The sequence below is a fragment of the Heterodontus francisci genome, chromosome 4 (genome assembly GCF_036365525.1).
Source record: "Heterodontus francisci isolate sHetFra1 chromosome 4, sHetFra1.hap1, whole genome shotgun sequence".
Classification (NCBI taxonomy): Eukaryota; Metazoa; Chordata; class Chondrichthyes; order Heterodontiformes; family Heterodontidae; genus Heterodontus; species Heterodontus francisci.
The window spans coordinates 75,431,713-75,457,525 of record NC_090374.1 but is presented as its reverse complement, the minus strand read 5'-3'; the positions used below and the strand labels follow the sequence as shown (position 1 = coordinate 75,457,525).

Here is a 25,813-nt window from a genome sequence, read left to right as displayed (position 1 = left end):
AAGGTTACGGGCCAAGTGCTGGAAAATGGGATTAGGATAGGTGCTTGATGGCCGGCACAGACATGGTCGGCCAAAGGGCCTGTTTCTGTGCTGTATAACTCTATGATTCTATAATCCCTACAGTCACTGGTCCCAAAACTAAGTCACACTCCAGGTGTACTCTGTGTACAGGTACAGGCATACACTGCCCTCCAATACCATTCACCACCATTTTGGTGTTCCCTGCACCCTCTGGGGGAAACGTCAGGCCTTTTCCCTGTAAAAGGGATCTGATGGTCCCTGTGTCCCTGAGAATTACTATGGTCTTGCTTGCCCCACTCGAGGGATATGGGGTTACTTTCCTTTCAAACACAAAACCCTGATAACCTTCAGGAATCCTATAAATTTTTCCTGCACCGGCCGTAGTAAGCTCCCTGGGTTGCACTCTTACTGCAGTTAAAACCACAGCTTGTTCTGTGTTTTCCATCAGGGTCCTATCTCCACTGAATGGGTGTGCCCGATTAACCCTACCGGTTTGCCCTTTAGTTTCCAGCAGTCAGCTTTTAAATGCCCTGCCTTATTACAATGGAAGCACAGAGGTTTCCGGGTTTCACTCTTTCTCACAGCACCTTCCTTTTTGGCTGGAGGAGGCCCCTGTGTCTCCTGCTTTCCTTTCTCTTCCAGGACTGCCTGGGCGAATATCACCTTCCCACCCTTTGTCCTTTTCGGATTTGTGGGGGTGATTAGGAAAGGGTCTCCCATGGGAAACCAACTTATAAATTATAGCAAACATATTGACAGAACGGCCACTTGCCGGGCCCCCTGAACCCGCTGCTGCTCTACATGAGTTTTTATTGACAATGGGAGAGAATTTTTAAATTCCTCTAACAGGATTACTTCTCTGAGAGTCTCATAGCTGAGTTGCATTTTTAAAGCCTCAGCCACTAGTCAAAAGCCAGCTGCTTACTTCTTTCAAATTCCAGAGCTTGCTTTTTGAGGGTCCTAAACTTTTGGCGATAGGCTTCGGGTACTAATTCATATGCCCCGAGGATAGCATTTTTGGTCAGTTCATAATTTGATGAACTCTCATCTGACAACAAGGAACAAACCTCATGGGCTTTTCCAGTTAGTTTGCTTTGCAGTTAGAGAGACCAGGTCTCAGCTGGCCATTTTAGCTGCCTTGCCAGTTTCTCAAAAGACACGAGAAACGCTTCCACATTTTCCTCATTGAATTTTGGAATTAGTTGAGCGAGTTTTAGCAATCTTGTACCCAATCCTGAATTGTGCTCCTCCATATTGGCCATGCTTTCAGTGGGGTTACTCTGTCGTCCCCTAGTTAACTCAAGCTGCTTCAACTCTCTTTCTTAGCATTCTTTCTGGAATTTTCTTCCTCTCTATCTCTCTCTCTCCTCTCTCTCTTGTTCCTTCTCCTGCCTTTCATTTTCTTCATGTTCATTTTGGAAGGCCCTCTCTTTCTCCCTCTCTTCTAATTCAAGTTTCCTTTGTTCCAATTGTATCTTTGCTAGCAGTACCCTGTCTGGGTCTGCTTATAACACTGCCTCTCTTCTTCTGAATCAAGGGAAAAATGGTGGACCACTAGCCTTAGGAGTTCAGACTTCCTAGTCTTGCCACGTACAGTGATCCCACACTGCTCAATCATTTTTCTCAACTCCTCCATAGACAGTGCTTTGAAGTTATCCCAAGTTACTTCACCCTGGCTTGGAGAGCTACTCGCTTCAGTTGTAGACATGTCAATCACACACAACCACAAGAAAACCTGTATTGATTTGTTCTTTTTGATTGGGAACAATTTGGCTTCCCACTTCCAATTTCACTCGTTCGTCTGTGGGTAACAATCCAGACACTGGCACCCAAGTTTCTGTTACGACCAGTTGAGAAAGGTGTCTAGAGGTCTTTTATTGTCTTCACCTGATCTTATTGTTACAGGGTTTTATTTTAGCACACTGTGTTTTGAGCTCTCCCTTTGTGAATTCTTGTTCACAGCTTTCCAATTATAAGGCAAAGAAATGAGCACAAACAGGCTTTCTTTGGTTTAATAAGAAAAGTGAAATTTATTCAACTTACTTAAACTCTAATACGGTTCACGCCTATGGATATACGACGTGCCCATGCTAGTATGCACACGCAATATACAGATGCAGATAGGGACAGAAAAGAGAAGAAAAGATAAAGTGGAACAGTTTGAGGCAATATCTTGTTACTGTGCTTCGCTCACAGTATAGTCCTTTTTAGGTAATTCTTGCGTTTCGTTGGGGCCCAATATTCTGCTTAAACCCTGTTCACAAAGGAAACCCTTCTCTCTTTGAGGTTCACATGTCTTCACAAGATTCAGTTCCCTGACAGATGAGCAGGCAGACAGGAGAGGAGGTAATTCTTGCTTCAGTCCCAGGAGCACACGGCATTCTGAGTTCAAATTCTGTTTGTCCAGTTCAAAGCTCCCCTAGTTGGCCAGCAGATGGTCACATGACTGACTGGTTTGACCAGGTCTCTTCTGTGTATTGGGGCAGGGACTGGTTCCTTTATTTCAATACCATCTGGTACTATGCAAATATACTTCCAGCCAGGGGCTTGCAATTTTAAATTTAAATGTTCATATGGCGAAATCATGTGTGCCTCAGGCTTGGCAGATGGGGGGGTTTGCCTGACATAAGGCATCACAACTATCTGGGACTAATAGGTCTTTTTACCATCTGTCATTTATGTTATGTTCTGTTTCAGCCAGATGGAAAGAGGTGTGAGATAAAAACAGAAAGTCCTGGAAATACTCAGCAGGTCTGGCTGCATCTGTGAAGAGAGAAACAGAGTTAACGGGCTGGATTTTAAGAGCCTGCCATCGATCTCAGCGGTGAGCTCAAAAAGTGGCTGCCCGCACACCAAACAGCCACCGCAACCTCCCATGTGGTGGCTCATTTAAATAGCCGGAGCAGCCCGCAACCCCCCCAATCATGTGGAGGGGGCGTGGCTGTCTGTCCCTGGCAATGGCCTGTGCATAGGCACTGGCGCCGTTTGTAAAGGGCAGCCAGCTCTGCCAGCATATTTAAATTTTTAAAGCTATACCTGCCAAAAGTCATCAAATAAATTTCGAATGCCCCTTTCCCACCTCCCAATAACAATTATGTTAACTATCTGCCCTTCCTGCCCCAAAGCACTTAACATTTAAATCTGACTTTGCCCCCACCAAGAATGCACAAAATTTAAAGTTCACCCCTTCCCACCACCCCCTACACTCATTATGTTTAATTGACTCTGCACCGCACCCGCCCCCCCACCAACCCCGCACTGAAAATCTTGACTTCGCTAGTGTCACACTGGCTTTTCCCGGATGGGGAATTGAAGGCACAGGAATGATGGCCGCCCCACTGAGGATCGCAGCGGGCCTGGAAGATGGAAGGTCAGTTTATTTAAATGCATTTATTTGATTGATATAAATATTGAAATTCAGGTCCCGTCGCCCAGTGTGGGGGTGGCGAGGGGGTGGGGGTGGGGGCCACCATGGAGCCTCGCTGCTGCCGGGAGGATCGAGCCGGGCCCTCCCGACGTCGGCCTCCTTAGCGGGCTGCTGCCAGACCCATATTCAGGGGCCCCCCACTACAGAGCCCAATATCATGGGCTTGGCAGCTCAACGTTTCTGGTCTGTGACCTTTCATCAGTTCTGAAATGTTAACTCTGTTTCTCTCTCCACAGATGCTGTTTGACCTGCTGAGTATTTCCAGCATTTATGTTTTCATTTCAGATTTCCAGCATCTGCAGTATTTTGCTTTTATTTTGTGGAAAGGGGTGTGGGTGGTTCCCACCATTCACTTCCCAACTGACCGCAACCGTGTTTTGTTAAAAAAAAACAGGAAACAAAGAGTAGGAATAAACGGGTCTTTTTCCGAATGGCAGACAGTGATCAGTGGGGTACAGCAGCGATTGGTGCTAGGACCCCAGCTATTCACAATATATATTAATGATTTAGCTGAGGGATCTAAATGTAATATCGCCAAATTTGCAGATGACACAAAACTGGGTGGGAGGGTGAGTTGTGAGGAGGATGCAGAGAGGCTTCAGGGTGATTTGGACAAGTTGTGAGTGGGCAAATGCATGGCAGATGCAGTATAATGTGGATAAATATGAGGTTATCCACTTCGGTAGCAAAAACAGGAAGGCAGATTATTATCTGAATGGCTATAAACTGAGAGAGGGGAATATGCAGCGAGACCTGGGTGTTCTTGTACACCAGTCACTGAAGGTAAGCATGCAGGTGCAACAGGCGGTAAAAAAGGCAAATGGTATGTTGACCTTCATGGCGAGAGGATTCGAGTACAGGAGCAGGGATGTCTTGCTGCAATTATACAGGGCCTTGGTGAGGCCACACCTGGAATATTATGTGCAGTTTTGGTCTCCTTATCTGAGGAAGGATGTTCTTGCTATCGAGGGAATGCAGCGAAGGTTTACCAGACTGATTCCTGGGATGGCAGGACTGACGTATGATGAGATATTGAGTCAGTTAGGATTGTATTCGCTGGAGTTCAGAAGAGTGAGGAGGGATCTCATAGAAACCTATAGAATTCTAACAGGACTTGACAGGGTAGATGCAGGAAGGATGTTCCCGATGGTGGGGGAGTCCAGAAACAGGAGTCATAATCTAAGGATACGGGGTAAATCTTTCAGGAATTAGATGAGGAGAAATTTCTTCACTCAGAGAGTGGTGAGCCTGTGGAATTCGCTACCACAGAGAGCAGTTGAGGCTAAAACATTGTATGTTTTCAAGAAGCAATTAGATATAGCTCTTGGGGTGAGAGGGATCAAAGGATCTGGGGAGAAAGCGGGAACAGGTTACTGAGTTGGATGATCAGCCATGATCGTGATGAATGACGGAGCAGGCTTGAGGGGCCGAATGGCCTACTCCTGCTCCTATTTTCTATGTTTCTATGTTAAAATGATGGGCTGGAATTTGTTCTCCCCCAGGCCTCGAGCTCTTCAGGGGGACGGTGGGGAGAGGGTTGGGGGGGGGCGCCTGTAGATGCCCCTGGGAGAGGGCTGCCATGCATCTTGATGCCGGGAGAGCGTGGCCCGATATTACTGGTGGTGGCGAGACCTCATGGTGGCCAACCTGCCACTCCACGACGGGACGGCAATTTGAATATTTATATAAATTAAAATAAATGAATTAATGAAACCCACGTCACCACCTGATGTCCCACTGCGATCTTCGGCCTGGTGGCTGGCACTCCTGTGCCTTCGGATCCCTGTCTGGGGAAATGAGGGACCATGCTGGTAGGGCAGGGTGAATAGGTAAGTTTATCAATGCGGGAGGCAGGGAATGAGGTCAAATTAATGTTATGGGAGTAGGGGATGGTGTGAAGGGTTGGAGTTGAAAGCTTGTGCAGTTTGTGAGGGAAGGTCAGATGGTAAAAGTAAGTGTTTTGGGGGGAGGGCAAATAATTAATTTAATAATTATTGGGGCATGGGAGAGAGGTAGAATATTTAATTATTTTACTTCCATTTCCCTTTAAATATTTAAATTTCACAGTAGGCTGACAGTCCTTTAAAAATGTCAGCACCTGCGCGCAGGCAGCTGACGCCATTGCCGGGGATGGACAGCCCACCCCTCCCTCCAAGTGATCGGGCTGCCCCAGCTATTTAAGTAGCCACCGCATGGAAGATTGTGGCAGCTGTACGACATGCGGCCCACATGGGTGGGTCACCTTTTTTCTCACCCACCGCTGAAATTGGCAGTGGGCACATAAAATTCAGCCCAATGTGTCAGCCCCCGGGTTTCTTTAAGGTCAAATAAACAGACAAATGACAGATTTTCTCATGGGAAAAAAATAACAATTTATTTTTACACAATTCCCGAAATGGTTGCAACCTTACCATTCACCCACACACACATACACAAGAATAAGTAGATAGAAAGAAAAGGGTAGGATTCAGATTAAAGTCCAAAGTGAGGTAGGTGGTCGTGGTTTATAGACAACCTGTTGAATCTTCTCAGGAGGAGAGTCATTTTAAAGGTGCAGGCCTGGGTATTTGTAGTCTTAGTGAAGTTGTTGTAGAGTTCTAGTGGTTACAACTCAGCACAAAGCTGATTGGTGTGGATTTTGTTACCTTCACAGATGGAGAGTCTCAAAGTCACTTTGTGATGTTTCTGCTTTATTGGTGTTTCCAGTTGTTGTTCAGCAGCGTTCTTCTTGCTTGGCTAGATCTCTTGCATAGCCTCTGGCAGGACTAGCTTTCTGGGGTCTTGGCTTGATCTCCCCTCTCTCTCCAGAAGGCTACCTTTTTAAGGCAAAAATTCATTACATCAGAGTTTCTGTATGGAGACACATGGCCCTCTCCTCTGCAGTGACCAGTGGACCAGGATGTGGAAACCACGGCTATCAATTGATGTCTGAATGGGGACCATTCTGTTAACACTGTGCTACTTCACACCTATTCATTTTGGTTTGGACTGTGAGTCAGTCTGTCTCTAGAACCCTTTGTTCATTCATGTTGATAGGGATCATCAATATGCCATAGTGCTCCTTTCAATTTCAAAGAGTTTCTCCCCAGAGCTATTTCAGATGAGGTTAATGAGTTTCATCGTTGCAGACAGGTTTGTTGATTTCCAATACAAAGGGGTCATGTGACCACTACTCCATTTTGACCGTGTCCATGTTCCTATGGTTTTGTTTAACAGTTGACTTTTTAAATTCATAATTCTTCTATTTCATTGTTTATTTCATCACAGCTCCTTCCGTGCATGACAGTTCGTAATAGTAACAGACACATGTAATAGGTAAGTGTTGATCTTTTTACATTGAAATTCCCGTTGGAAATGTTTAAAAATCTGCTTGTGGTCAATTACCTATTGCCTGGCTGACGAAAAAGAAGTTTTATGTGGACACATAAAATGGAACTCAAATATCTATTTTGTCCTTTATTTATATAACATTTTTGTTCTTTGGAGTAGTGCTATACAATTTTTTCAAAAAAAATACTTTTCATTATTCGAAGTGGTACCAAGTGGCCGAGTTAATCCCACTACCATCTCTAGTCAAACTTCAATTTGAAAAATGGGGAAAAACTATTAGAACCATTCATATCATGGAATCGTTGTAATCAAATTAAACATGAGAAAATTGTATAGAAAAATTGAGTTTGCAAAAATAAGAGAATAATATGTCACATTCAAGTCCAACACTCCATCACACATTATAATCCTGAAGCTTCCAAACAATGAACTGAAACATTTAACCTACAGACCAAACCACATAGGAAACTCTGTCCTACAGCTTCATCAGCAAATAATATGTAGCTGTGATATTCCTATATGACTTCACACAGAAATTGAGTTCAGACCATGCTTGTAGCAATTTAGAATTCATAATGGCAGAAGCTTTAACTGGTGTAGTTCAAGTATAAGTGTCTAATGCATTGATACTACATCCTGTGTGACACATGTTTATAGACACCAGGATTTTAAAAAAAATCTCCCACATAAAAATATTGGACTTAGGACTGTAGTATGCGTGAATTCACCAACCAGAAGATCACACATGCTCTTGTACAATTAGAACTCCACATGAAGCATTTTCATAACATGGACCTATCTGGGTCCACTCACTGCAGAAGTGTTGTATACAAAAGAACTACTTTACTGTTACCACTGTGTTTGGATGAAAAAACTGTTGGATAACCTTCAGTGAAAAAGCACTGACCGAAAACTGATTTCATTCCATCTGACCTGTGGAAATCACAGTAGTCAAGCCATGATTTTTTTAAATTAGTAGTTTCAAATTTAAGTCTAAGTTTTTTTCTACTGTTGTTTTTCTTTTATTATTTATTGTCGAAATATGGGTGATGCTGGCAAGGCCACATTTATTGCCAATCTCTAGCTGTGCTGAGAAGGTAGTTGTAGGCCTTCTATATGAATTGTTCCAGTTCTTGTGTTGGCATCGCTCCCATAATGCTGGTAGATAGGGAATTGCAGGATAGTGACACAGCATTCAAGGAATTATAATATATGTCCAAGGCCGAATAATGTGTTAGGAGGAAAACTCAGAGGTGATGGTTGAAGTGGTTGAAATTGCAGGGGGAGATGTTGAAGTAACCTTAGTGATCCTATAGCTCATACATTTTGCTGCCATAGTGTGTCAATGATGGACAGGGTAGATATTGTATTTATTAGTAGTAATAACAATCAAGAGAATTGCTCTGTGTTGAAACATGTCAAGATTTTTGGTTGGTGTTGTGGCTACACCCACTTAGATGAGTGGTTAGCATTCGATTACACACCTAACTTAAGTATTATAGATAGTGGAAAGGCTTCAAGGTGTCAGAAAGTGAGCCTCTGTCCTTTTGTAGCTACAGTGTTGATATCGGTGGTCCAGTTAAGCTGCTGGTCAATAGTGACTCCTACTGTGAGAATGACACAGTAGTAATGACACAGTTGAAGATCATGGGAATATGCTGGGTTTTTCATGTTTGAGATGATCATTACCTGGAACTTATATGGTGCGGATATTACCTGTCACTTGTCAGCCCTGCTGAAGCTTGGCAATAGGCTGCTTCATTATCAGAGGAGTTGTAAATGGAACTGAACACTGTAGAATTATTAGCAAATAGCTTCACTTCTGACCTTATGACAGATGGAAGATCATTGATGAAACAGCTGAAGATGGATGACCAAGATCACTTTCCTGAGGACCACCTGCAGTGACAGCTGGGATTGTGATGATTGGTCTCCAATGACAATCCTTCCTTTGCACCAGGTATTACTCCAGCCACTGGAGGATTTGTCCCTTGACCCCGACTAACTTCAGGTATGCTCTGTCTCCTTGGTGCCATACTTGGTCAAATATTGCCTTGATGCCAATGGCAGATACTCTCACCTACCCTCTGGCATTCAGCGCTTGCATCAAGTTTGGATCTAAGCTGTGATGAGGTTTGGAGCCGGGTGGTTATGGTAGAATCCAAACCGAGCATGAAGGTTATTGCTGAGTAGGTGTCACTCAAATGCAGTATCCATTATTCCTTCCATTATTTTACTGGTGACTGGGAGGCGGTTGATAAGGCAGGAAGTGATCAAGAGTTTTGCCCTGTTTTTTTTTGTGGATAGGACATACCTGGGCAATCGTCCGTTCATAAAAGACAACGCTTCAAGTCTTGCCGTTCGCGTTTACTCCCGATTAGAAAAACTGCGTTAAAGTAGAACAACAAACAGTGAACTAGGTATATATTACTTAATTCCTACCGAAAAGGTTATATAGTTTTATTGATTGGATAAAATTGCCTTTTGCCTATTTAACCTATTTATCCATCGTTGTCTTGCTTAATTCATAAATCACTGGGGAGCTTTGCCGTAATTTGTTCGAGGGGTAGATCCCTCTGCTTTTGACCCCAATTTGGTATAATTAAAGGTAAGATCACATATAATGTTAACAAGAACTAGATTAATTATAATTACAGATGGTCTGAGAAACAGTAAAATGCCACCAGATCGTCTCGGAGCACTGCGAAGCACGGAAACAAAAGATTGCCTTTTGATTCAAAGCATTTTGGAACAGAAGCAATGAAAACGATATATTTGATTTAGCTACCTCAAATGATAAGTCCACACTAGCTGCTCAGCTAACATGTATCCATCAAGTGCAACGGAAAAAAGGACAAATCTTAAATTGAGAGTTGCTGCATCCAAAAAAAAACACCACCAGCACTTTTTAAAAAAAATACTCATATCAGCACATTAAACTAGCACAGCTTCAGTGAAGGAGAATGAGAATTTAGAATGTTAAAATCGCTTCCTGTAGTGATAATGTATCAACAGCTGGCTTTAGAACATTACTCAAAATCGGGGACCATTGTAATTCTGCATAGGAACGGTGCAAATAAACGCTTACAAAATCCATCAACAAAACTTTAATATCTATGTATGATTACAGCAAGTTCGGTGGAATTGAATTTTGTAACACTGCACGGTTATATCGAATACAATGTACAGAATCTGTAAGAGCAATTGACTGTAGTTTGATGCTATCCCACATAACCAGCAAGCAGAATGCAAAGCGATTTAAGTTTTACTCCGAAATTTATTGGTTTCATGGTTTGTGGGCATCGCTGGCCATGCCATCATTTATTATCCATTCCTAATTGTCCATGACAAGGTGGTGATGAGCTGTGTGGCTCGGAGGGGAACTTGCAGGTGGTGGTGTTCCCATACATCTGCTGCCCTTGTCCTTCTAGGTGGTAGAGATCGCGAGCTTGGAAGGTGCTGCCCGAGTAGCCTTGGTGCGTTGCTGCAGTGCATCTTGTAGATGGCACACACTGCTCACCAGATATAAAACATGGCTTTTGGAGACCTGATTTTTATTTTGTACATCCTGACAGATTATGTTTAAGCAGGATTGTATTTATTATTCATCGCAGTGATCGACTCTAAACATAAAATTGTTTTTAGCATAAGTAAAAATGCTGAACCTTTGTAGAACAATAATCTCACGTCCATACTCGAACTTTCATATCAGGCAGATGTCAAAAGATATTTAACCTTTAATTCAGGAGACCGCTCCAGTCTATGTGTCCAATCCATTTATGTCAAAGGTGTTGTTGCACTACAGCAACAAGTCGTTGGAGACGTCAAAGGTGTTGCTTTTCAAAAGCTTTGAAAGGAGAATATAAGTACTGAACTGAAATTACCATATAGAAAGCAAGCCAATGCCTCTCGCAGCAGAGACGTCAGACGTACTCTCCTGCCAACATGAAACATTGGGTTACTTAAGTCGTCAGATGACGCTGATAGTATATATTTGTATATCAGTACAGCTCTTAATGATTTCGGTCTCTAAATCTTTCAGTTCGAATGCCCAGAAAGTTTAAGTTTTACACTGAACCAAGACAAATTTATAACCGAAATAACGTTTTGCGTAATGGAGACGGTGACTACCTTGCACAGTCCGGTTCAAAGAAACTTTTCTCTGGATGCCTGGAGTATGAATTCATCAGGTAATGTGAGCGAAGTCTTAGAGCTCCCGTTGTACAACAGACAGATCCGAATCATCTCCATGACGGTCATTTTCACCCTGGCATAGGAAATGTGGCAGTGCTGCACAGGATCTGTTGCAGTAAAAGCAAGAGGCGGAAACTTGATTTCCTCATCATTAACCTGGCTACGGCGGACCTGTGTGTCTCTATCATGATCCTGCTGTCTCAGATCATTTGGGAAGTGTTGGAAGACGAATGGCTGGCTGGAGATTTCGCCTGCAGATTTTTCAAAGTTTTTCAGGTCTTTGGATTGATTGCTTCTTCCAGCATCATGGCGATTATCGCGTTGGAAAGGCACCATGTAATAGTCAATCCACTGGACTCTCCTTTCCCTACCAAGATCTTGACAACCATATCTTGGATCTGTGCTTTCGTGCTCTCCATCCCCCAAGCCTTTGTCTTCAAACTGACAGAACAGGAAAACAGAGAAATGCCTGAGCACGTTTGGGCACCTGCCCAAATGGCACTTCCAGATGTATATCATATATGGTACCATTACTGTCTTCTTTGCTCCTTTCTGCATCCTGTGCGTGGCGTATACGAGAATTCTCTGAGCCATATGGAGGAAAGAGCAGCACATCGAAAATTGCAAAACAAGTAAAAACGTTGATGATAAGCAACAGAAGAGGCCAATCCGAATCATCGCTACCAACAGCTCCATTCCAAGAGCCAAGGTGAAGACACTAAAGATGACCCTTGTGATTATCATACTCTTTATAGTTTGCGGGTTAACTTATTTTATCATAGAGATGAAAGTAGCCTTTGGGGCCACGACGGAGACAGACGCCGAGGTGATTGCGCTCCTGGGAATCTTTGTGGGTTCCAACAGTGCCGTCAACCCATATATCTACCTGTTCTTCAAGACCAGCAACGCCTACTTGATACGACTGGAGAAGAACGTGTGCTTCGCCTGTCTGAAAGATTACAGAGAAAACACATTCCACAGGGAACTGTGCGCAGTTGGGAAACGTGTAGAGCACTCAAGCACCACCACATCTGAGGCAGACACGATCCATTCAGTTTGCTTTGTCAAACCGTCGTCTCCCAACAGCGAGCTCGCATCCTGTGATAGTTCTATCTGAAGAGTGCCCAACCCAACTGACATTGCTGGTGTTAGTCACGTTCTTATTGTATTGTTACAGCACCCTTTAAACTATTCCAAACATGTATTTATCGTAAGGAAATGTAAAATAGTTAAGCCTTCGATTATTTCCCTTTTATTAAACTGTTGTTTGGCTTTGAATGAACCGTTCAACGCATTTCGCTCTTTGCAAGACTGTTCTTTCTTTTGGGCCTCATAGTAGAACAATACTGTTCTTTCTGTCATCGGTCTGATCAGCTACTTGGTTGGGTTGTTATTTGCCTTTCAATTAACAAGGCTGGAAACCCAGTCTCCAAAATGACCCCAAAGCTCCTGTGGACACTTTGACAATGCAAAGACTCCCTTAGCAAATGGACCAGGTCCCTTTTATTTTCAGCAGAATTAAAGTCTGTGAATCTCAGCCGCATTTTAGTACATCACCCCTCCTGCTACAGGTTAGAGATATTCGCATTTCATGTTTCGAATTGTCCCCTAAAATGTAAAGTCTGAAGAATTCGAATTCTTTCTTAGGCGCTATGCTTTAAAAATCAAATTATAACAAGGCAAGAACATAATGCTGCTTATATCAGAATTAGACATATTTCTCTTCAAATTTTCTCCACAGCGTAAACGCAGATCGAAAAAGGTTCCAAATATTTCATATTGGCTCAAAATTGCTGTCAAAATAACGGTGAGGCTACGGCAGCTCATCATTATTTAAATGCAAATACCACAGCTATTTCGGGTGAGGGCAGATGCGCAGTTAATTGCAGAAATCAAAAAATTACTGTTGGGAAAGCACCCCCTACTGTGTGTTGCACTACTGCTGTCTGGCTTCCCATTCAAAGTGATGGAGCAGAGTGAAGTTCCTAACCTACACTTCCTTGTCCAGACCTTGCACAGTCCTGTTCACAATCCTTCCGTCTGATTGTTTAAGGAGATATACTGTTGTTTGCACTGTTCATTTGGATCCCAAATGACCTGTCGAGGTCAGAGTGCCATTTCCAACTCGCACTTGCAGCATCTAGCTACGCAAAATATCATGGGCATTAAATGGGTGAGGCCGGGTCTAACTAATGGCAGGTACCATTCATTGACCAGTTAGAGGAATTTTGGATTATTGTCTCTCTTTATCACCGTTTACGTCTCCCAACTAACATACACAGGCATAGAAAGACATGTAGTTAATATGCACACTATCATTTCCTTCCTTTAGTTTAGAGATACAGCACTGAAACAGGCCCAGCGAGTCCGTGCCGACCATCAACCACCCATTTATACTAATCCTACACTAATCCCATATTCCTACCACATCCCCACCTGTCCCTATATTTCCCTACCACCTACCTATACTAGGGGCAATTTATAATGGTCAATTTACCTACCAACCTGCAAGGAGGAAACCGGAGCATCCGGAGAAAACCCGCACAGATACAAGGAGAACTTGCAAACTCCACACAGGCAGTACCCAGAATTGAACCCGGGTCGCTGGAGCTGTGAGGCTGCGGTGCTAACCGATGCGCCACTGTGCTGCCCTTATGCCAAACTACATCATCCATGGTTAGATTGAATTAATCTTGTGAAGAAATGCAAAAAAATCTCAGTCCTGCCAGCCATGGCACAGTTCACTGTTACTTAGAGGTACAGTACAATAATTTAATTTGATTTTAAAAGTTACATTATTCAATTTATATTTCTTTTGCAACATTTTGCCTGTGTATATACCTTTTCCCTGGTTTATAATTTAATACAGTAATTCAATTTCCGTTGTCGTTAAAGAAAGAACTTGCATTTATATAGCACCTTACACAACCTCAGGGCATCTCAAAGTGCTTCATAACCAATTAAGTAATTTTGAACTGTAGCCATTGTTGTAATGTAGGAAATGCAGCAGCCAATTTGCGCACAGCAAGATACCACAAACACAATGTGGTAATGACCAGATATCTGACTTCTATTGATATTGGTTGAGCTATAAATATGGGCCAGGACACCAGGGAGAACCCCTCTACTTTTCTTCAAAATAGTGCAATGGTGTATTTTAAATTCAACTGAGAAAGCAGATGGGGCATTGGTTTAACATCTCCTCCAAAGGACGATACCTTCAACAGTGCAGTGCTCCCTCAGTAATGGAAGGTTAGCCTTGACTATGTGCTTAAGATTCTGAAGTGGGACTTGAATCCTCAACTTTTGACTCCAAGACAAGAGTGCAACCACTGAACCACAGCTGACATCTCTAGTTAGGCATTGTGGCAGGAAAGTTACATGAAGTATAAAAGCAAATAATTTAAAGTCAACTGTTATTCTGTTGGTGCTTTATTCAAACTATACCTCTTAACATTAACATTTTTCAGAGTAATGTGGGTGGAAATGTAGTTCGGAGCTGTTTTGCAGACATATATATATAATCTTGAGCTGGTGGACCATTGATGCATAATGAAGCCCCCACCCAAATGTGAAACACCATGTGTATCTGCAATTTGTCCCTTCAGGTAATCTTTGTAATATACCAGTTGATCTCCTATAGCTTTGCATACAGGGAATAAAGGCCTGTACAGTATTTTATCATGATGTTCCCAAAGATGTGACAATACACTTTAAAAGATTGAACAAAAATTACTATAATAACATGGAGATTAAAAATTAATGGAATAAACAGAAGTTAGAATAGAACAAATGCGTTACTGTTTATGACACTGTAGAATAATAGGAAAATTAATCCACAGAAATCAATGCAAACACATACATCACAACTAAAGGCATGCTGCAGCATAACCACATAGGCACCAGTGAATTGATTAATAACAAAGGACCAGCCATCACTAGCTGAATCGATAAATTCATGGAGCAGCGGCAGGCACGAGAAGTTAATAAATTAAGACACCAACCACGACAGCCATGAATCAAAATAAAAATACAATGGCTTTGGTCTTTCCAAAGTTTAATTGGAGGAAATTGCAGCTCATCCAGGGCTGGATGTTGGAAAAACAGTCTGACAACACAGAAGCAGTGGAGGGGTTGAGAGAGATGGTGGTGGAGGTAGAGCTAGATATCATCAGGATACATGTGAAACCTGTCATTATGCCTTTGGATGATAGTGCCTGAGAGACAACATGTAAATAAGAAGTAGGGCTGGGCCATGAATAGTTCCTTGGAGGACTCTATAAATAATTGCACGGGGTGCAAAAAGAGCAATTGCACGAGATTCTCTGGCTACAACTGGAAAGATAAGAATGGATCCAGGAGAGAGCATTCTAACTCGGTTGGACAGTGGAGGAAGACATTTGAAGAAGTTGGCATGGTCAACCGTGTCAAAGGCTGTGTAGAGGTCGAAAAGGATAAGGGGGAATAGTGCACCATGGTCAGTCACAGAGGATACCATTTGCGATTGATTAGGATCATTCAAACATGGAGTTAAGGGAAAGGAGAGCACAGATTTGGGAAGCAACATGTTCAAAGACTTCAGAGGAAAGGGAGGCTGAAGATGGGGAAGTAGTTTGCAAGGACAGAGGGGTCACGGGTGTTTCATTTTGGTGGGGGGGGATGATGATGACAGATTTGAAAAGGGAGGGGTACATTACCTGAGGAGGTGAAACCATTTACAATATCTGCTAGCATGGGAACCAGGAAGGGAAGTTGGGTGGTCAGCAATGGGAATAGGGTTGAGAGAGCAGGAGGTGGGTCTCATGGACAAGGTGAGCTCAGGAGAAAAACTAGAGAAAGATGCACGTCAGGACTAGGGCATGGGGGAACCATGTTTTGGTGGACAGGGGAAGGGGAAGATGCAGTAGCAGGAGCTGGATGGATGATCTCGATCTTAGTGGAAAGAAGCCCATTAGCTCCTTGCACTACCTCATTAATACAATATCCCATTAATAGTAATGAGGCCTGAAGACCAATTTCAGGCAATCCTTGAGCTGACCTCTTTGGGAACATATTACTATTGCACCACCTGTTTTGCAGCCATAGTCAAGTATTAACCAATGCCTCCCCCAAAAGAATATTCGGTGGGTTTTATGACAAAATATCAAAAGGAGTAATTGACTAAATATCAATTCTCTTCTTCTACCTCTCCTATTATTCATAACTCCCACATGGGCTATTGGAAGATAGCTCTTTGGAAAAAAAACTCCACAGAACATTAGTTCAGACCTCTGGATTACTAGTCCAGTTACATAACCACAATGCTACCATTCCTGTGAAGTAGCTTCGTAGAATAATGGAGCAGTTTTTGCTGGAAAGTTCTTGGTACAAGAAGGGAATCCAGGAGTGTTAAGAATTTACAATCAGGTCTGTGGGCATCAGAACAAAATCATCAAATCCTACATCATGATGTCAAGTTAATACTATAACTCTAAGGCCTAAATTACAAGAGATTATACAAATTTAGGGTTGTATTCTCTGGAATCTAGAAGGCTGAGGGGTGATTTGATCACAGTTTTCACGATATTAAGTGGAACCAATAGACAGAAACTATTTCTGCTGGTTGGGGAGTCTAGGGCTAGGGGGTATAATTTAAAAATTAGAGCCAGACTTCCCAGGAATGAAATTAAGAAACATTTCTACATGCAAAAGGTGATAGAAGGTTGGAACTCACATCCTGCAAATGGCAATCGATGCTAGATCAATCGTTAATTTTAAATCCAAGATTGATCGATTTTTGTTCGCCAAACATATTAAGGGATATCGGGCAAAGGCTGATATATGGAATTATGTCATAGATCAGCCATAATCTCATTGAATGGTAAAACAGAATCGAGGAGCTAAATGGCCCACTCCTGTTTCTATGTTCCTATAGATAACCTTATGATGCCCAAAAAAGCAATCATAATAAATCAATGCTGATAAAATAAATATTTAATAAATCACCAGTACTTGCTTTACATAGCCCATTCAATTATAGTTTCCATTCATACACCTTGATCTCACATTGTGGCTTATTATGAACAATGCACACTAAACTCCACAATTCTTTCAATCAAAACAAATAAAATAAAAGCAAATTATGCAATATCTTTACATCATTTTCCATTCCAACGACTGTCATATATACCTCTATAAGATCACTTATCAGACACTTCCCGTCCAGCTTGAAAAACCCAAGTGTCTAATCTTTTATCATAGTTCAGCTCTTTTTTAAAAATTCATTCTTGGGGTGCTGGCAAGGCCAGCATTTATTGCCAATCTTTAGTTGCCCTGAGAATGTAAGGGCAGGCCTTTTTCTTGAACCACTGGTAGCAGTTCGATACAACTGAGATGTTTTCAAAGGACAGTTTAAGAAAAACTTTCATTTATGTAGCATCTTTCATGACCTCCGGATATTCCCAAATTGCTTTACAGCCAATTAAGTACTTTTTACATGTATCCGCTGTTGTAATGTAGGAAACGTGGCAGCCAATTTGCGCACACAAGTTTCCACAAACAGCAAAATAAAAGCAAAATACTGCGGATCATGGAAATCTGAAATAAAAACAAGAAATGCTGGAAATACTCAGCAGGCCTGGCAGCATCTGTGGAGAGAGAAGCAGAGTTAACGTTTCGGGTCAGTGACCCTTCTTCGGAACAACAACTTTACCCCCACTGGAACCCCCTCCCCCTCAACTGAATGACTACCCTCCCTTGTCGGGGCCTTCTGGGCTGGCCCCGGTGACCCTGCCTCATCTACCTCTCTGGGATTCCACCGCTGGGCCTGGGTGTGAGGCCTCTGCAGTACTGGCAGAGGTCACCGCTCCTGGTGGTATTGCCGATAATGCTGAGAGGGCCGCAGCTCTTGGAAGCGGGATCCCCGTCCCTCTAAAGGGATGGGGATCCTGCCTCCTAAAACTTTTAATCAAAAATATTGGCGGATTGTCCAGGATTGGAGGATGGTGTGGTCATGAAAAGGCAAAGGCGGGGTTTCCACCATCTTTTCAGCCAGGAGCCCTGCCTCCAACACAAAATTCAGCCCCTAGATCTCTTGGTTTCATCCTTAGCTAATCCAACACCACACACTGAATATGTTTTTCTCATTTTTGCTTCCTAGGTGCTGTACTTTGCTTGTATAAAAAGACTTGCATTTATATTGTGCCTTTCATGACCATAGGATGTCCCAAAGCACTTTACAGCCAATGAAATAGTACTTGAAGTGTAGTCACTGTTGTAATGTAGGAAACACAGCAGCTAATCTGCGCACTCCAAGCTCCCACAATTAACCAGATAATCAATTTTTGTGATGTTGATTGAGGGATAGATATTGTCCAGGATACCTTGGAGAACTTTCCTATCTTTTGAAATATTGACATGGGATCTTTTACATCCACCTGAGAAGACAGGTGGGGCCTCAGTTTATGTCTCATCTGAAAGACAGCACCTCTAACAGTGCAGCATTCCCTGAGTACTGCACTAGAGTGTCAGTCTATATTTTTATACTCAAGTTTTGGTGTGGGACTTGAACCCACTACCTTCTGACTTAGACATGAGCTACCACCTGACCCATGGCTGACACACATTGCCACTGTTGATTACTTAAATATTTTATCCAATTCATTCTGCATTTCTGAACTATCTTCCCCAAATCCACAGCCCCTCCTAATTTGATACCAACTGCAAATTTAATTAATTTGCATAGAGCTTCTGAATTCATGTCATTTATATAAATTAGAAACAACAGTTGTCCCAATACTGTGCAGGGGAGGCACCTCATTCAATACTCCGCTCCATCCCACAACCAAACATAACTCCTCTAATGAGTATTCATCATTTTCTACCTTTTCAATTTTAAAAAAATCCATTCCCAGGGTTTACCGTGAATCTCTACTGCTTTGAGTTTAACTAATAGCCTTTTGTGTTAAACTTGATCAAATGACTTTTGGAAATCTGGTTACGTTACATTACAAGCCTCATGACAGTTCACCTGGATGGTTACTTCCCCAAAGAATTTGAGGTTGGTTTAGGAGGATCATCGCCTTCTGAATCCATGTTGGCCGCTGTTTACTGAGTTATGTACACCCCTCAAGTTGTTTCTGGATACTGAACTGCATCATTTTACATGATTGGATCAGAGACTAATGGATCTAAAGTCACATGTGTTTTGTCATCCTGTGAATATGGGCAGCACATTAGCATGTTTCCACTCTACTGGTACCTCCATTGACTCTCTCATAATGATTGTCAGTTCCCCACAAATCTCCTCCCTAATCTCTTTCAGAGATATATATTAGCTCACCCTGGGGATTTATTTGTTTTGTGCTTCTTCAGTCCTCTTAGGATATCCAATTCATTAATATTGAAGTCCTTGATATTACTTAGCCTAGTGCCATTGGGGATGGCATGCTGCTCATATCATCCCTTGCAGATACTTAGAAAATATTCTTAACATTTACTTCCCCTATTTGTGTTCATCCTTAATTTCGCACATTTTTGCATCTTTTAAGCATTTTCATCTCTTCCGACACTGAGTACTACAAGAGTAAAACAGCAAAGAATTGTTTTACTAATATGCTCATCTCTGATGCTGTGTTTTCCTTTCTAAGTCCCTCTTTGTTCCCCTGATTGCCCTTTTGTTTCTACAGTTTATATTCATCCCAGTTCTAAAACTTCTAATTTGTGTGCACTGTGCAGGTCATTTACAAACAAGGTTAAGACAACATGCTCCTCATGGCTTCCTTGACAGACTTAGTCAAGAAGCAGTCTTGCATCACATTGATGAACTCTGACACTATGATAAGATGATGGACATGCAGCAAACAATACATTTAGGTGGGGGTGTCTTCTCTTGGTGCACCTTTGCTGATGGCTATGAAGGCCAATCCCTGAGAGGCAGGTTCTACCACAAATGAAGCTACCAAGTGATGTTGTGAGTTGTTGTTTTTGACGTTGGCGCCTGTTGCCAAACTGCTGTTGCAACTAGTTGTCGTGGTAGTGCACACCAGTCCAGAGGAAGTGTCGCCATTTCCCTCTTTCGCCAGCTAGTGGCTCTCAGGTGCAATAGTCGACATTTAGGACCATCAGGTCACACTTGCAAGCTTTCTTGAAGCGGAGCTTTGGACGCACCACTGTACGTCTGGTCCCAGCTCCCTCACCATACACAAGGTCTTTGGGTATATGACTGTCTTCCATCCTGCGGTCATGTCCGATCCACCGAAGCTGCTGCCACTATAGCACTTGGGATTTTCCTAGTTGCCTGTTCTCATACCCTACACCTATGTCTTCATAGAGAAAACTGTTCTTTTTATGCTTACCTGGTGTTCTGTAGGCTATCTCAAGCATGGTGTTTGAGATGTGTAGCTAGAGTAACTCATTTTGAAGTTGATTTACCTCCCAAATATTCCTGACAATAAATACAGGGTTACATCACCTCACTTACCACTGAATGCAAAATTCATTTCCATCCCCTGCATTTAACAATCCTTTTGTTATTCACAGTTTTGACCAAGCTAGTCTATATGAAGAGTGAAGAATAGGAGGCTAGCAAGGAGAGCACTGAAGTAATAAAGACTAAGGTGAGAAAGGCATGTATCAAGGTTTTAATTGTGGATGGACTGAAGTAGGGGTGTGGGTGAGCAATATTACAGAAATAAAAGTAGCTAATTCTTGTGGCGGAGAGGATATGGGGTTGGAAATTCAGGTTAGTGGCGATCAGAACCTGACACTGTAAACAGTCTAGCTGGGGTGGGGAATGGAGTCAGTGATGATGTTGTGGAGTTTCCAATGAGGCCAAGGGTGATGGTTTTGGTCTTTCTAATGTCTAGCTAAAGGAAGTTATGACAACCAAGACTGGATGTCAGACAAGCAATCTGCCAGCCCAGAGGCAATGGAGGGGTTGAGAGAGGTAGTGTTTAGAGTTGGATGATATTGGTATTCATGTGGAAGCTATCACCACTTGTGGATAATGGCTGCAAGGAGCAGCAAGTAGCTGAGGAAGAGGAGAGGGTCAAGGATGGATTTTTGGGGAATATCGGAGATAACAATGCAAGGGTGGGAAACTACAATACATGTAAAACTACACATGAGTAGTTGAATATAACCACCTTTTAATAGCATTTTGATAAGTTATGGGATCCTTTTGCCAGTCCTGGTGCCATCTGAGATTGGCAACAATATCTGTATAATTCTTTCCTAGACTTTCTTTCCACTTGATGAATTGAACTTTATTGTATTGATGGACAGATTTGGACACTTCTGGGTAATTTAATATGGAGCGAAGTTTCCGATCAAGGGTGCTTGTAACTTTTGAATACTTAGAGGCAACATTTGTCAATTCATCTGGATCAGCCGATAGATCTGGAGAGAGATTAGAAAAATATCAACATAAAACCTTTTAAAACCAACTTCCCAGCAAAAGGATAGATGCCATACTGAATAAATAGAAATTTATCTCATGCTTCATGTCAGGCGGCTTATTGATGATAAAGATATATTAACAAACGTTTTGAGCACTGAAAATAAAACTATTGAAAGGAGGCAATTAGGTGAATAATTCTATTGTTCCATAATCTGATAAGGAGTTAGAACAGTTAGACTGGATGGATGGGCTTATGAACAGTTCTAAGGATAAATAACTGATAACAGGCAAATATGGACAATTATCCCCCTGAAAGTAGGCTTGAAGGCTAGAGATGGAATGTTTTGAGGGAGTTGAGAATTGTTCATGGGAGACAGCACAGGAAGAAATAAGGAAAGTAGACCTCAGAGTGATGCAAACACATGGGCTACAGAGGCCCATGAAAGGAGGAGATAACATAAGGGTGAGCTTTTACTCCACGGTTTAAACAAGGAACTCCACACATCATTGGACATTTCATATTAAGAAGAACTTTTACAGGACACTAAAGGTATGCAAAGGAAACCCGACCCCAGTCTGAACACCGGAGCCCGAAGCTCGACATGACCCTGCCCGAACCCGACACGTTGTAGGATCCTGTCAGGGTCCGGTCGGGTAGCCAGCCTTTACCCATGTACTGATGTAAAGGCCTGCTACTCGAACCCGACGGGTCCAGACGACGTGTTCGGGTTCGGGCCGGGCCGGACTTCCGGGTCTGGCTTTCGGGCTCGGCTTTCGGGCTCGGTCAGGTTTCCTTTACACACCTTTACAGGACACTCAAGTCCTGTCAACATAAGACTCAGTTGCACTAGGTAGTGGAGAGGAACTACCAAGGGTGGATCCATGCTGACATTAGTCTAGTACTCCTGGGCAGTTCGGGGGGGTCTGAGAAGAAGCAAAGCATGGCGAAGAGAAAGTGAAGAGTGTTGTTCGTGCATGCCAGCCATCCTGGGCGACCTGGATCGGTACTCACTACTTGTCACAGTCATTAGTTGTTGCTGTATAACTAGCTTGTTTTATTCAGTCTTAACTCCATTTAAACTCAGCATATTCACTATATTGGTTGCAGTCGATCCTGATTAATTGAAGTAACAAATTGTTTGATTGATTAGATTGATTGCAACAATCCTGCTTAAATTAACATTTTAACACAAATTCCTTTGGCAAGGAACAAGAAGTTTCATTTCCTTACGTTATTCATAAGTTAACAATATAGTCGTGCAGATATTGACAACAGGAATGGAATAGAATAACATGCAAATGTGCTGATGAGGAACATCTTCCTATTATTGAATCAGAATTAATGGGAGTGGTATCGGACAGGAAGGTCACCAGCACTATAGCCATTTTACTCAATTACAGTGGCTATCTCAGAGGAACCAATTTTTGTTTTGTGAAAACCCCTTCCATATACACCAGTTTGAGGTATTATGGCATGGAAAAAAAAAAGAAAAGAAACCTATAATGCTAGGTCTTCCCTTCTTTGTATGATACAAATTGCTGCAGGACTGATGCAGAAAGGAGTTATGACATAGTATTTAAAAGTGTGGGAATAATGTAATAATGCCCCGTGACCTTTCCCAGCCTTTATGCTAGGTCAATGCTGTTGTATTATCTCTTTCTAGATTAATACAAGTGAAGCTGAAGGGCAGACATAGAGGTTGACACAGAGCTTTAATGGAGACTTGATGCTTCAGCGTTAACTGACTGTGCAAGAGAACTGAATCACGTGATATTGCATTACTTATTACTTCCTATAATGAAATGCATATTAGCATAAACATTTTTAAATGATTATATTTAATACACTAACAAATACTACTTATGAGTTATGCTCATACAAATAAGTGCCTAGGGCTGCTAGACATGGAGGTGTTCATGAAGTAAAGTTAAAAGATTTTGTAAGAAGGTTAATTCCAGCAGTGTTTAGGCCATTTCTTGCCCATATTTCTTATTTTATTGGCATGTTAATTCTCATGACCATTCTGACAATTATTTTTAGTTTTGTTTTGCCCCCCGCTCAATTATTGGTACCATTGGTTTTCCAATGAGAATATCCCTACTTAAAGTGCTTATAAGAAAAAGTGGAGGGCCAATGAAGGGATTCCAGAAATCTTGGGTGGCACAAGAGGTGTTGTGTGTGCTTGACCACCAGTTCGTGCACATTTGCAGCTATGGACAGACAAGAGAGAATCTATCCACCACCCCTGACATTCAATGACATTACCAACACCAAATCTCCCACCAACAACATCCCAGGGGTCACCATTAACCAGAAACTTAATTGGACCAGCCACATAGATAAAGTGGATGCAAGAACAGATCACAGGATGGGTATTCTGTGGTGAGTAATTCACCTCCTGGCTTCCCTGTCCACCATCTACAAGGCACAAGTCAGGAATGTGATGGAATATTCCTCACTTGCCTGGATGAGTGCAGCTCCAATACCACTCAAGAAGCTCGACACCATCCATGACAAAGCAGCCCCACTTGATTGGTCACTCCGATCCACCACCTTAAGCATTCATTCCCAACCACTGGCGCAACACAGTCTGCACCATCTACAAGATGCACTAGAACAACTTGCCAAAGCTCCTTTGACAGAAACTTCCAAATCCACAATCTCGATCAGCTAAAGAAACAAGGACAGCAGATGCACGGGAACACCATCACACACCATAAAAGAAGCAAAATACTGCGGATGCTCGAAATCTGAAATAAAAACAAGAAATGCTGGAACCACTCAGCAGGTCTGGCAGCATCTGTGAAAAGAGAAGCAGAGTTAACGTTTCGGGTCAGTGACCCTTCTTCGGAACTGACCCGAAACGTTAACTCTGCTTCTCTTTTCACAGATGCTGCCAGACCTGCTGAGTGGTTCCAGCATTTCTTGTTTTTATACCATCACACATCATCCTGACTTAGAAATGTATCACCACTCCTTCATTGTCGCTCGGTCAAAATGCCAGAACTCACTCCCTAACAGCACTGTCGGTGTACCTACACAACACCGCCTGTAGTGGTTCAAGCAGGCGGCTCACCACCACGTTGTCAAGGGAAATTAAGGATGGACAATAAATGTAAACCTTGCCAAAGATGCCCACATCCCATGAACAAATTTAAAAAACCCCACATTTGCCAGATGATTCATGCTCTGAAAATGCAAACTCTGAAGCCAAGTTGTGATTAGATGCTTAATGGAACAGCTAAGTATGAAGGTCTGACTTACTGTTATGCTGGGTGGTTCATCAGAACCAGCCCATTCACAGTACATCATTCTCTCAATGATACTGAGTGAAAGAATGCATGACAGGATGATTGTGAGGCAAAGTTATCCCATGAAAATGCCACAGTAACTTGCAATGTCTGTGGGAACTGTTTCGACAGAGTTCTTAGGATAGACAGCTGCAGAGCATTCCCATCTGCAGGAAAGATAACTACAATTGCAATGCAGCAAAGGGCTACCACAGCCAATGACAGCAGTGGTCAGCTGCAGCCACTGTCTTGATTCCACCACCTTGTAGGCATGCTGCAATGCTGATCTAGAGGAACGGAATGCAAAGAAAGCCACCCTCAATGTAACCACCTAATGCAGCAGTGACACCATCTCAGCAGCCATAAAACAGGGTGTTGGATGCTGCACTGCTTTATCATTTCCCTGTTAATGCCTGCACCCTGTGCTTCTTTTGCCTGTCTCCCTTAATCCTCTGCCTCTTCAGCCTTGGAATAAGCTGATAAAGTGAAATGTCTTGAGGTTTTCTATAGGCTTTCAAAATTTTCACTCTATTGTGACACTTCCTTCGATTGCCCTCATGCCCTTACATTGTGCAGATAAGTTCACATAAAACTCAAAAAAGATTAGCATATCATTCTGGTTTGACTGTCACTAGTTTTTAATGATTTAAAACCAACAAAAATTGGCACAGTAGGATCGCAATAGAAAATCTTGGCAAGTTTAGTCTGTACACCAATTCTTCAAAGGAAAGGCTCCTGCGATGATACATCATTCATCTACAAATGTGTGAAAGGATTACATGGACAGTTCTGTGTGGGTATTTTTTCAAAAGCAGCCTAGTTTTTGATGACAGTATGACACTGGTGAGATACAATTAATTTTATAGTGAGCTGCCAGATTAGTAATGGACAGAAATTTGGGCAAAAAAAAGCAAAAACATAAATACCATCTGTAATCAATGACTTTAGAAAGATTTAAAATGTCAAAGTCTCTAACAAGAAGCTTACACATACAAAAATAAATCAGGTTTACCAGCATGTGAAAATATTTCACAAATGCACAGTTCATTTATGTTTTGTAATAAAGGTGCTCATGCCCCAGGAAAAAAATTAAAAAGGTGTAGCTCAGAGTAAGTTAGACATGATGACCCTGAAATTCAGTGGGGGTAGGTTGGTAGGTAAATTGGCCATTA

At 42.3% G+C, this 25,813-nt stretch overlaps 2 protein-coding genes across 5 annotated transcripts in view; one reads left to right on the top strand and one right to left on the bottom strand.

Moving 5' to 3' along the window:
- Window positions 1-25,813, bottom strand: part of arsk (arylsulfatase family, member K) — a 234,335-nt gene that overhangs the window by 129,059 nt on the left and 79,463 nt on the right. The window contains exons 8-9 of one of the 4 annotated variants that reach the window (XM_068029723.1): window positions 21,097-21,349; window positions 6,885-9,164 (exon numbers count right to left, since the gene is read on the bottom strand). The exons of 1 other annotated variant lie outside the window; for it this stretch is intronic. In XM_068029723.1, the coding sequence (XP_067885824.1) occupies window positions 9,146-9,164; window positions 21,097-21,349 (272 nt within the window). In that variant the 3' untranslated portion in view covers window positions 6,885-9,145. Of the gene's footprint in view, window positions 1-6,884; window positions 9,165-20,579; window positions 21,350-25,813 lie in introns of those variants that run through there. 2 more of the 4 variants (XM_068029724.1, XM_068029722.1) reach the window with 2 other exon arrangements.
- On the top strand, window positions 10,682-12,203 carry LOC137368685 (probable G-protein coupled receptor 150). The gene is given in 3 exon segments (XM_068028838.1): window positions 10,682-11,046; window positions 11,049-11,430; window positions 11,432-12,203. Coding segments are annotated over 3 exon segments (1,194 nt in total). The 5' UTR covers window positions 10,682-10,892; the 3' UTR covers window positions 12,090-12,203.